The 13,191-nt window shown below is 37.1% G+C and overlaps 1 protein-coding gene across 1 annotated transcript; it reads right to left on the bottom strand.

The window, feature by feature from the left end:
• Positions 1-315: 315 nt before the first annotated feature.
• Positions 316-3,273, bottom strand: LOC145669870 (transient receptor potential cation channel protein painless-like). The gene has a single exon (XM_081738215.1). The coding sequence runs from the start codon at positions 3,271-3,273 to the stop codon at positions 316-318; it is 2,958 nt and encodes a 985-aa protein (XP_081594341.1).
• Between the last annotated feature and the right edge of the window lie 9,918 nt (positions 3,274-13,191).

Genomic DNA, 13,191 nt, shown 5'->3' with positions numbered 1-13,191 from the left:
TCTTTTCATGCAACCTATTGAATTTTACCTGCAAATCTTTACAAATGTGTTGCGCCAAAACCACACCAGCACCTCTACTTTATGATACTCTGTAACAATCGTGTAATCGTCCATAATTTTCAAATTTCATTGCTAAAATGCATTTTTCTTAATTATAGTGACATATTGGTTAAATGGACATTTCTTTTAACAACACGTTAAGTAGTTTAACAATTAAAGGTGTTACAGTCAGTTAAGCTTTCCAACTGAAGCACTTAACTGGTAATCTATATCTGCAATGAACATTTTGTTATTCACACTCTAAGATAACGTAATTTATTTCTTATCTTCAAAGTTACTATTGCTAATAGTAATAATCTGTTCCATCATTCGTTCAAGATTTTCCATCCGTTCTTGCACCATACATCTCAATATTGCCAGTTCAGTTTTAATTTCTTCCTCCTTGGACTTCTGTTCTTTCTCTGTGAGAATCTTCTGGTCTTTCTTTGTGAGAATACTCTTTGCTGATCGGACGATATCTGTGTGCATTGTGCACTTGCCGCAACCTTTGTGCGAGTAACAACAAGAGGGTGAAATTTCTGCATTCTTATTTGGAAAGACACTAACTTTGCCTTCGGGTAAAATATCAGGGAAGAGACGAGTGCTTTTGCTGAATATAATATTTTGAATGGAAGTTTTCAGCCTCTCATATCTTCCGAAAGAGTCACATAACGAGCGATTAGGACAAGTATGAACTATTTTAGGAGAAAGCCACTTGAACCAACTGCCAATAATTTCGAATGGATCGCCTAGAAGAATGGATTCAATATGTGATATGAGCTCAACTCTTGATATATAGCTTACAAGCTCAGCTTTATCTTTAATTGCTTGAGTGTCACTTACAGCCAAACCATTAAGCAAGTTCATCAAGACGATTGTTATAAGAAACAAGAAAAGAAGGAATATGAGGTGACTGGTAATAGTGTAAGATTCAAAAGGCAAAGTTCCCAAATCAAATTCTCCAGTTAACATAACAAAGGTTTTAAGTATCGCGTTTCCTGGATTAAGGAAGAAATTCTCATCGCAGTCATCTCCATCACAGTTGTGGAATAGAATGTAGAAGCTTAGAGCAAAAGCGAAGATTAGAAGTGAATACCAAAGAAGGAAGAACATGAAATTACGTGAAACTGTTTGAAGCATGGTAATGTAAGTAGATAGTCTTGGATGACGACCAATAAGAAGTACAAGCTCTGTCCACACTAAGAGAATTACCACAGCTGCCAGGTGTTGCTTTACTTCTGATTCGACAGAACCGTACAAAATAAGGCAAGACATCGTTATTAGAGCCGCTTCAAGCAAGTTTTCCAAACTTAAAAGAAATCTTTTAGGAGAAACTGCAAATTGAAATATTTCCCTGATAATAAAAAATGCCAAGAATATGGATACTATTATCCACGCAAAGTCTATCGCAGAATCTGTACAATTTGGTTTATCTGCCGGTTGTATATCTATGTGGTTCTCTATATCACCTGCATTAGTTATAATGCTTTCAGTAACGCCTTCAGGTTCATCGTTGTCCCTTTTACCATTTCCGAATACAGTCAATAGATAGAAGGTCAAGAAAGCTACAAATATAGTATAAAATAGCAGATTACCGTAAAAGAACCAGCGTATTCTGTGCCACTTAAGGAATAAAAAGCTTGCAAGTGTAGGATGTTTCAGCAAATGCTTGTGTTGCTTCGATTCACTTAAATATAGTAATGGTTCAGTTTCAGGAAGCAAAGGAGAATTGATTTTGTTTTCTGTTTCAAGCATTGTTTCAGTACTTTCAGAAGCGAAAGTCTGTCTATCTGCTCGTGGAGGAGATAGGAAATCGTATTTGAAAATAATTTGGTACATTTCCTCTCGCGTTGCTTTATTATTCGTGTAGAGACAGCGATCTAAATATTCTTCGAGCACATTTGGATCTATCAAGGTAATAGCAGGCTCACCAAAGACATTTTTCATTCCAACGTATGCACTGTGATGTAATAACGTTGCAATTACATTACCGTCTCCGTTCTTAGCAGCATAATGCAATGGGGTATTTCCGAGTTTATCTTGGGCGTTAATATTTATTTTATGTCTTATATTAGTGTTAGTTGTTTCTAAAAGAACGTGCAAACAATCATTATAGTTACTTTTCCCTTCATTTGAATACAATTTTGATTCCATTTTGGCAATTTTATGTAAAATAGTTTCTCTTGTGGCATCACTGTCAACAACTCCAAAGTCAGTCTTCTCTTTCTGCAGAAAGAGTCGTAGAATTTTGTGATAGCCATGGTACGCTGCAAGAAGAATTGGTTTCCAGCCATTGGCACTGCATACTCCGTTAGGGTCTACGTCCTTATTTAGAAGCTCTTGAACGAAGCCATCCAGACCGTTATCACAAGCATACTGTAGGAGTGTATACTGCCCATCGTTATCATTAATATTTACACATTTCTCAACCGCCTTCTGAAGCAACATTGTAAACTTCCGATAATCTCTCTTGTATAAAGAGTGGAAAAGCAATGTTTTAATATCTTCTACTGGAAACTCGGGATCAATATTTTCGATTTCTGAAGGAAATTCCTTGAGTAGTTCAGACATCTTCTCTTCTATAATTTCTCTTGCCGTTTTCCCATTTACATCAAAGTCAATTTTAGCCTTTTTCTTCAGTAATAGGCGAACAGCCTCTTCCCCTCCTCGAATAGCTGCAAGATGAATCGGGGTGGCACCGTGGCGATCCATTTCGTTAATTTTGATATCAGGACTGTTGAGAAGAGCTTCCATACTCTTGATGTACATTTCTCGGGTTCCTTTTCTTCGTTCTTCATCAACACCTTCCTTCTTCGTCCAAGCCAGAACAGCTACGTGTAGTGGTGTATGACCAAAATCATTTTTAATGTTAATATCAGCGTCGTCGTGCTCCAGAAGACATTGTATTACTTCATAGTGACCACCTTCGGCAGCAAAGTGTAGCGGGGCTTTCTTCCGCACTGGGTTAATCTTGTTCGGGTCCACCTTGTGTTGAAGAAGAACTGGCACAAATTTAGTTAGTCCCTCAGCACATGCAAAGTCGAGACAAGTTTTGAATTCTGGGTATTCGTAAAACTTATTGGCGTCGATAGATGAGTCCCTTTCACCTGAATTTAAGATGTCCAAAAAGGCTGTGAGATTCTTGTTCTTCATAGCTTCTAGTAGATCTACGTATGGATCTGTAGAACAAAGGTTGGACGTTGGGCACTGCTTCGAATGAGACGAACTGTTCATTTTGAGAAGCTGTTTCTGAAAGGAGTAAACATTAAACCCACAATTAATACGTGTATGTACACTTGGTTTACAATTATAATTAAGTGTAATATAACAAGGGCCATTCAGTGCACAAGGGAATTAAGTCCACTTTTGTCATTTCGTGCATATTTTTTAAGTTCTTTATCTAAGACTCCTTTCAGGGTTTCAAAGGTTAATGTCCAGATATAAATAACTCTTATAATGTAAAGACTATATAAACTTTTCCATGTATTAAAGCTTTCCGTACAAACATTATAGGCCTTATGCAGAGTCGTTCTGACGTGTGATTAGTGTCATACTAAAGAGTTCGACTAACATTTGTTTCCTGCAGTAGTCAGGCCTTTAGTATGACGCTAATCATTCGTCAAAACGACTCTGCACAAGGCCCAATGTCTCTTTCTCACAACTTCACTAATATGACTTGTTTCTCTTGTGCTCTGGAGATGCAATGGCTGGAAGAAGTTATTTTTTATTAAAAAAATGAAGTTTTCATGTTTTTGCCTGGAAAATGTTGTGCTTTTAAAAATATTTCAAGTTTAGTGGAGAAATAATAGTAAGATTCACGTTGGATTTTCCATTGTTACACGGAAAAAGCCTTTAATTACGGCATTCTGAGGACAAAATCCTGAAAAATTTCAAGAATTAAAAGGAAATCGGTCAGTTGACAGCACAGAAAAAATACAAATCAGTGGACCACTCTAGTTTCAACGAATTGTTACTGAGCTATTACTAGGTAGTTTAAAGATCAGGGACAAAAATGCTTTTAAAAAAACTTTAATATTGTTAATATTAACTATTCTGAAACTATGGTAGATTTCGTAGATCAAAAAGTTCATTTAAAATTTATGACTAAACTAAACAATTTTAAAGTTCATTAAAAATTTATGATTAAATTTATAATTACTTATTACAACTGAATATAACATTTATTGAGTCACTTAAATTTGCGAGAGGGAACGTTTAAAATTATATCCACATATTTTTTACTTCATAAATTTTGACAAGCTAGAACAGTAAAGAGAGAAGAAATTCTGTGATTAATGATGTTAAACTAACATTATAGCCAAAATAGTCGTTTATACACTGAGAAAAATCCATTATCCGGACAGCGGTATATTGTACAAATACAAGGATTCGTTATGTTTACTAAGGAAATCTGTACGGAGCGTACTTTATCCATATACTACATAGGTACTGCCTTTTACCCGCTTAGATATTACATCATGTCTCTGCAGGATGTCTGATATCTAACAATCTTCTGTATTTTACATACGTATACGTATGTTAAATACTTCAGCTATACGTTATATACGTCCATCTGTGTGTAAGATCCAGACCGCCTATAGACACTCTTTCTTTCGCCATGGCTGACGTCATTGAACTACCGTCTTTTGCTTGCGAAACGAGGTTGTTTACAAACGGAACAGAAGAGAGGAAGGAAACCTGGGAAGCCTGGGTAAGTACAATAGTTAACTATTACTTTAGTTAAATATTCCCATTAATTATATATTCTTTTAGTGTAACTTGCTTTAATATAGTACTAAGTAAGTAATGTAGTTTATGACTACAATTCTTACTATTGTAACTCGTAAATGATTGAGGAGAATGGAATGGGTGAATCTGAATTTTGAAAAAAACTTTGAATATTAATGTTTTGAAACATATTATGTTTCAAGGTAGCAAAATGAATGTTATGTGTTTATTCATTCCATTTTATATGTGACGATTTATTACTTGGTGCAGATTTACTACAGGACTGCTTAACATAATTGCTAATAAACCGTTTTCAGCGCGGAAATTTCCTTGTGTAGTGAAGATTTAGGATTTAGATTTCTGGGCTTTCGGCATCAATGGCCTTGTTACCCCATATGAGGGATGACTTTCCTCGGCGAGTACACTATCCGGGGAAAGGAAGGGAAGAAAGGATTGGGGAAGGAAGAAAACGGCCTGGGACCTATATGTTAGGTACCACTCCGGCATTTGCCTGCTGTGAATGAGGAAAACCCAAGGAAACCTCATTCAGGATGGCTGGACTTAAAATCTTTTGATACTTTTTCGACCGAGTTCTCCCCCGGGATCGAACCCGGAACCGTTCGCACCGAAGGCGAGAGCGCTAGCGACTACCCTACGCGGGGCCACTTGTGTAGTCTAGAAAACTCATTTTTACTAGGATATTTGCAATTTTTTTTTTTTTTTTTTTTTTTTTTTGCTTTTAGTTTAACGCCCCATGATTGTACATCAATGTAAGAGAGAAGGTGACAATGAGATACATGATAATGGTGGAATCAAGAAAATGTAAGGAAACTGGAAAGTCTTAAGAATAACCACACCTACAGTGTTCACCAAAAGGCTATTTGTCGGGAGCAGGAATCGAACCAGGGACCTAACGCGTCAGAGGTAAGCGCTCTACTACAAAGCTTTCTTTTGTTTAAAGAACTTGTTTACATTGAAATATATATATTTTACGAAGATACTAACATATTTTACAGCCTCACTGAAATTAAAAAAAAAAAAAAGTAGTCAGGGAGAGTTTACTTGTCAGATTTTTATTTTTTAATTTAATTTATTTTTATTTTTATTTATTTTTGCTTTGTTATGTTCCCTAGTTAATTAATGTTTGGGTTACTGAAAATTAAAACCTTTTTAGTATTATTGTTATGTCATCACTTTGGAACCAAAAAAGTTAGATTTTTTTTCTTGTGTTTTCATATAGGAAGTTGGTAAGTTTGTGCCTTAGCATTGGTTTGGTTTCTAGAACGTAATTGAAGGTCATGTTGAGTTGAGTCTTGGCGGGTTTAGAGTTCGTGAAGTGTCAGGCACTGCTTGTGCCCCTGTCTTCTGTCTGTGATGTTTCCTGGCTTTGGGCTGTGAGGTATTTATGTTGAGGAGTACCAACGCAGGCCGCGTGATATACAGGTAGCTTCAACAGCTACGAGTGCCAGATGTTCATCTTTCGTTACGGCGTGACTAATGCAGTATAGTACTAGGTTCAAATTCTATGGGTGGTAAAAATGGTTGTGGTGTGGTAATAAATACAACGTAATTGTTATTAGTTTATTAGTGTTTCTTCATAGTATAGTTTCACTATTTCTAGAAGGAATTAAGTATTAACGAAGTAATAAATAAGCAAAAGCACACTTTGATTGGCGTTAACTATTTCTCATACTCCATTGAGAATGTTTTGATCCTCAGTTGCGCAAACATCCAGTGTGCGTTTTTTTGTTTGCTTACACTGCCTTATAGATGAGCTCCCTCGTGGCTAAGTGGTTAGTGAACACGCCTTTGGCGTGGGACACCCGGGTTCGATTCCCGGCCGGGGGCCGCGGTGGCTCAGTGGTAGAAGGTTCACCTCTGGTGCTTGGGGTCCCGGGTTCGATCCCAGCCCCGCCAAGTGAACCTTGTGGTGGACAAACACCGTGTGCGTGGGTTTTCTCGGGGTTCTCCCGTTTCCTCCCACTTTCTTCATTCCACTATTTAATTCATTACTCATCACCGTCTCCATTAGCCTAACCATCATAACCGTAGGACATAAAACTCAAAGATTTCATTTCATTTTTTCGATTCCCGGCCGGAGCTTATGTGGTTCGGATTCCACGTTAATCTGTAGGTCCACGTCTCATACAGCCTTGCTGCTGAAAGGAACGTTAAAATCAAATCAGCACTGTTTTACAGATGCAATTGTTCGATTCCGAGTTCGAATGAAGCTTTTTACGGGCAGGGGGCGACTTTTATATATACAATCCAAGGATTTTAGTTATTAGTCAGTGATGCAATATATAGACCTATATATATTACAAAATTGAAAGTGACTATGTTTGTGACTCTTAATCTCTTAAGAGCTGCGGTGGCTCAGTGGTAGAGCGTTCACCTCCGGTACTTGGGGTCCCGGGTTCGATCCCAGCCCCCGTCAAATGAACTTTGTGATGGACAAACACCTTGTGCGTGGGTTTCCTCGGGGTTCTCCCGTTTCCTTCCACTTTCTTCATTCCACCTTTCATTCATTGCTTATCATCAGCGTCTCCTTTAGCCTAACCGGCATAACTGTGGGACGTAAAACTCAAAGGTTTCATTTCATTTTTTCTTAATCTCTTTGGAATCTTGTACTTAGGTTCACAGCGGAAGCGACGAAATAACTCGACTCATCCATTGTAGCTCTCTTCGCAACCAGTTTCCAAAATGTTGGCAATAAGTTTGCGAAACGGGATATGACGACTCCAATTTTGGGTGAAAAGTCGCTATAAAAAATAATAGAGAAATTCATTGTCTATAAGCATTGTTTTAAAGTTGTAGATGTAAACTAAACAATATGTTCTACTCACTGGCGCAAATCAGTGGGGGGGGGATGACGGATACATGTCCCCTCCAATCTTGGAACTGAGGGGGACTTCTCCCCAATAATCCGATTTGAAATGTGTTTTTTGGGAGAAATTTGATTATTTTTGTCCGATTGCTACAAAGGAACGTGAGATAAAATAGATGTCCCCCAGAATAAGCCTCAAATCTGCAGCCTCCCAACGCTGAAAACAACTCTGATCCTCCAGAACATTGTTTTTCAACTTCATAAGTATTTTGGACATCGTCAAAAAAAAGTATGGTAACGGTCTTACCCCCCCCCCCTCCCAATGTTGAAGACAGATTTGCGCCGCTGGTTCTACTCACATCTTTGTAAATAGGGCGCAACCAATCCTTTAATTCAGGGATCATTTTTTTGTAAAAGAAAAAGTGCAGAATAATTAAAAGACCCCAAAGGACAAATATAACAAACATCTTCTTCGCCTTTATTCACGCAATCTATAGCTAATCTTGTTGCTATCGGTAATGATGTATTACGTGTGTTTCTCAACGGAAACTCTGCGAACTAAAGGACATCAAGTTTGTAGTTGTTCTTCGTTAGAGGGCAAGGGTAACATAACAATGCAGGATTGTGGGGCAGTGAGTATGCTGTATTTCCAAACTTTTCATCAGTTGCGCTGATTAAAACAAACAAACAGAAAAAAAGAACGTAAAAACTGTTTTGAACTAATAATGCTTCTCTACAGATGAACATTTTGTTTGGAGCAGAAAGTCGCTAAATGTGTAAGTAGGTAAATCGTCATTTAAAAATCACCCAAAAAAGTCTCCAATCGGAAAAAAATATTTTTTGTCGCTATCGTAGGGCGACCATACGTCCCGTTTTGACCGGGACAGTCCCGTTTTAGTGGCGTGTCCCGGCCGTCCCGTCAGTAGATGGAAAAAGTAGTATTCGTCCCGTTCTATGTAAATGAAAGAAGTAAATAACAAACCCAGTATCTTTACTCCTTTTAAAAGTATTAATAATTAATAATAACAAAGAGGCAAAAATTGAACTGAAATTCCCTATATTAAACATACTCTATAGTTCGCAGTACTGCTCGAAAGGCAGCAGAGGTTTTAGCAGTTGGTTGTGTGTTGAACAAATTTCAACGTGTCTTTCCTTTTTCATAAGTACCCGTTCTGTAACAAAGAGAGAGAGGAGGAAATCTGATATCAAGGCACTGATAAGAACAAAGGTAGATCTAAAAGTCTAGGGTTGCAAGAACCTGTCCCGTTTTTAACTGAAAATTTTATGGTCAACCTACGCTATCGTTGAGGTCGAATTCCCCTTATTTAGCGACTTTACCCAAAATTGGCAACATTGACCCCCACCGAACAACCAGGGTTGAATTCAGGGGGTAGCCCGGGGGGAATCTCCCCCCCGAAGAAAATTCATTCCCCCCCGGAGAAACTCCCAAAATTTCAGTCACAAAATGTAGAAATTACTTCACCCAATTATTTGCTTTTCTGTCCGTGTACGTGCAGACGAAATCCGATCTCTCAATATACATATAAATGACGCAGACCCATTCTATATAAATGTTAACATGTAACATCTAAGATAGAATACCAAATAGTGAATAAAACTTGTATTTCTTAACGCTATGACTGAGTTTGGCAGAACATGAAATTGTTAACTGTTGAAGAAAGGTTTGTATTTTAGTAGGTACTATACTCTCGCCCTATATTATATATTAGTAGGTAGCACTAGCACAGGTTGAGATACGAAAGGAAAGATAGGGAAGATCTTTCGATCATTCCATATAATCTCTCATGTCAGCAGACTTCAGTTCTTGAAAATATACAGTTCCTACATTATTTGAAATAGGGCGCCTAAATCCCATTTCTCGCATCGGAAGTAACAGACGTAAATGTGTTTTACGATTGTTAAAGTAAACACATCTTTCTTTAATTAAAAATAATTCAGTTAAAGGGTGAGATTCAGTGGGCGTCATTTAGAGGGATCAGGGAGGAACAGTTATCCCTCCTTGATTAGAGACTTATATAGAATTTATCAATATGATAATAGTATATAAGTGAAAGATTGCTATTGAAGGTGGCCAAGATCCTGCTCAGTGCCGTTCCATGGGGGAGGGGCAAGCGGGGCGACGACCCCGGGCGCCGAAGTAAGGGGTGAAAAATTCGGGAGGGAAAAAGAAAAAAGAAGGAAAGAAAAACAGAGGAATGAAATACATGTGGACATATATAAAATGAAAGGAAAAAAGTAATGAAAAGTGCTCAAAATCAAGGAAAAGCAGGGTTTACTTTTTAAAATTTTCCCACCTTTGGCGGCTGGTCTGTCGACCTCACTCATATATACGGGGATGCCGTCGTATACTCTCGCGCCAAGCGCTGATTTTCCACGACACGGCACTAATCCTACTGAAGATTTCGTCAACTAAACTATTGATGTATATGCAGTGAAGAAACCAAGGCTAATATGTTTGATTTAGAATCAGAAGTGTGAGAAAGAATGATAACTTTTTATTAAGATATTCCTAAGTATGTTTGTTTTAGGAGAAAAAATATTTCAGTTAATTTAAATCTTTTTAAAAATTTTTACATTAGTAACAAACAGTAATTACTGAATATAGGAAATAATAAAAATAGTTACTGTAAATAGCAGTTAAAGTTTAGTCTAAACTATTTTTGCCAGTCTTTATTTAATGTTTTAGATGAAATCAAACGATTGTTTTCTTAAAATTATAATCTCATTGAATATTTATCAGCAATTAGTCTCAATATTAGGTAAGATGTGTATGTGAATGGAATTGTTAAATATGCTGCTTTCTTGAAAAAAATACAGAAAAATAACCCTCCCCCGAGCAGTTGACATTCCCCCCCGGGTGTAAATGTCTGAATTCAACACTGCGAACAACACCCCGTTATCTTTAGCCTAGCCAGCATAATAGTGGGACGTAAAACTTAAAGATTTCATTTCGAACAACACTCCCAGAAACCTATTGTTATACCATTCCCAAAACACCCTTTTGTACAGTTCTCCCTATTCGAAAAAAAAATTGTAAATAGCAGTGTTCATATATAAATATGGAACTCAATTTCCCTGAATTTTCCAGGTTTTCCAGGTATTAATTTTTCAATTTCCAGGTCTAGTGGAAGAAACTAATAGTACGAGAACACATAAATTTTAAGAATACTATATTTATATATTTGAGAATGGCCACCCTTCTCCCCAATGAACGATTGCAATTAAATATTGAGTCACAAGAAAATAAATAATTAAAATAAATAAAATTTAAGTTGAAAAATATGAAGTTGAGAAACCTACTAAGGGAATTATATAATACTTTTGTTCCATACTTGAATACATTCAAAATATACAAAAATATTGGCTTGGGGAAGAAAAAAGGGCCCGCGAGATTTTAACTGATTCTTATAGTACTCGACAACAGAAATAAATTACTGAAAGAATTTTCAAAATCGGCGCAGGTAAACATGCAGAAAATCGCATTTTCATGTACCGGTTCAAAATGGGGAAGAAAAGACGACCGCGAGATTTTAATTGATTCTTGTAGTACTCGTCGAGAGAAATCGATTAGTGAAGGAATTTTCAAAATCGGCGCAGGCAAACATAGAGAAAATCTCATTTTCATTTTCCGGTTCAAAGTGGGGAAGAAAAAAGGGCCGCAAGATTTTAACTGATTCTTGTAATACTCGACGAGAGAAATCGATTAGTGAAGGAATTTTCAAAATCGGCGCAGGCAAACATGGAGAAAATGGCATTTTCATGTACCCGTTCAAAATGGGGAAGGAAAAAGGTTCCGCGAGATTTTAACTGATTCTTGTAGTACTCGTCGAGAGAAATCGATTAGTGAAGGAATTTTCAAAATCGGCGCAGGCAAACATAGAGAAAATCTCATTTTCATTTTCAAAGTGGGGAAGAAAAAAGGTCCGCAAGATTTTAACTGATTCTTGTAATACTCGACGAGAGAAATCGACTAGTGAAGGAATTGTCAAAATCGGCGCAGGCAAGCATGAAGAAAATGGCATTTTCATGTATCAGTTCAAAATGGGGAAGAAAAAAGGGCCCGCGAGATTTTAACTGTTTCTTGTAGTACTCGACGAGAGAAATCGATTAGTGAAGGAATTTTCAAAATCGGCGCAGGCAAACATGGAGAAAATGGCATTTTCATGTACCGGTTCAAAATGGGGAAGGAAAAAGGTTCCGCGAGTTTGAACCGCTACGATGTATGTTCACGAATGTCCCCGTCTTCTCAAATTTAGTTAATTACTGTGACACTGAAACATGTGACACAGAGTCACATTGTGGATGACTGCAATCGGCAACCACTGCACATATACTCCTCCCGCCCCACAGTTTGATTATTTCGATCCATTCCTCACGTGCTAACGGCATGGTTCAACATCTGCAAGAAAGAGGTAAATGTAACGTTCAATTGGCAATAGCTTTTCACCAAATTAAGCTGCATGAAATCTGATTGCATATTTGACATACTGAGAAAATTCTAGTCCGTGGCCATATGTATCACATATCCCATCAATTCATAAAAATTTTGAACACAAAATTACGGTCGTCCGTGTGACGTACTCCCAAAAGGCCTAATGTGTATCACCCACCTCACATTCAATGAAACCACATCCGTGTAGAATTTAGAAAGGAACTTCTTATGATGTATACAGGATGTCTCAAACGTTCCCTGACATAGGATAACTCTGTTATTATCAGAGTTACAACAAAATGTAAGAGGAAAAACATCTCGAAATATGACGTTTTCAATCTAAAGTGAACACTTTTTAAAAAAAATCGGACGAGATGTTTGTGCTGTATACTCTTTATGCACCCAATTTTAAATGAAAATGCAACGTTGTCATTTACCTGGACCCACAACATAAGTGAATGAAGTTACTGTTTGAAACGGGGGCTGGCCATCGACATGTTAGCGTAAAAGACAGTAACTTCACTCACTTACGTTGTGGGTCCAGGTAAATGGCAATGTTGCATTTTCATTTCACATTGGACGCATAGCGAGTGTACAGCGCAAACGGGTCATCCGATTTTAAAAATTCCTTCACTTTAGAATGAAAACATTATATTTGGAGACGCTTTCCAAAGTAGTATAATTTAGTTTGTTTAAATTTACAATTTAATACAAGTAGATTCGGATTTATATGCGTAGGATTTTGTATGCATCTAACTAATGACTTCTTTATTTTCATGCTTAACTTAGTGACTTGGCTTTGGACTGCAACTGATTATTGTAACCCATTATTGCTTGAGAAGAAACAAGATATCCGAATCTTCATTTGGAGAAATCAAACGTCTATTGGAAAGCTGGGGATTACAATCATTAATTTCTACATTTCAAGGTGCGTAAATTATATATTCTGTGTTTGTTGTTAAATTACTATTACTATTATTGGGTTTAGAATCAATCAAGCACTTCATGATATTTTATGGGGATCAAGATGGGTGCCGGATAGATAAGTATTTGAGCGTCAGGCTCTTATTTCTTTTCAATTTAATATTTAATCAATGATTATTTTTCTCCCTCATTATTCCACCAAATCGTATTCCAATATCAT

The sequence above is a fragment of the Thermobia domestica genome, chromosome 14, assembly GCF_964235325.1.
Source record: "Thermobia domestica chromosome 14, izTheDome1.hap1.1, whole genome shotgun sequence".
Lineage (NCBI taxonomy): Eukaryota > Metazoa > Arthropoda > Insecta > Zygentoma > Lepismatidae > Thermobia > Thermobia domestica.
Note: the sequence above shows the minus strand (reverse complement) of the source record. Positions and strands in the feature narration are given on the sequence as shown.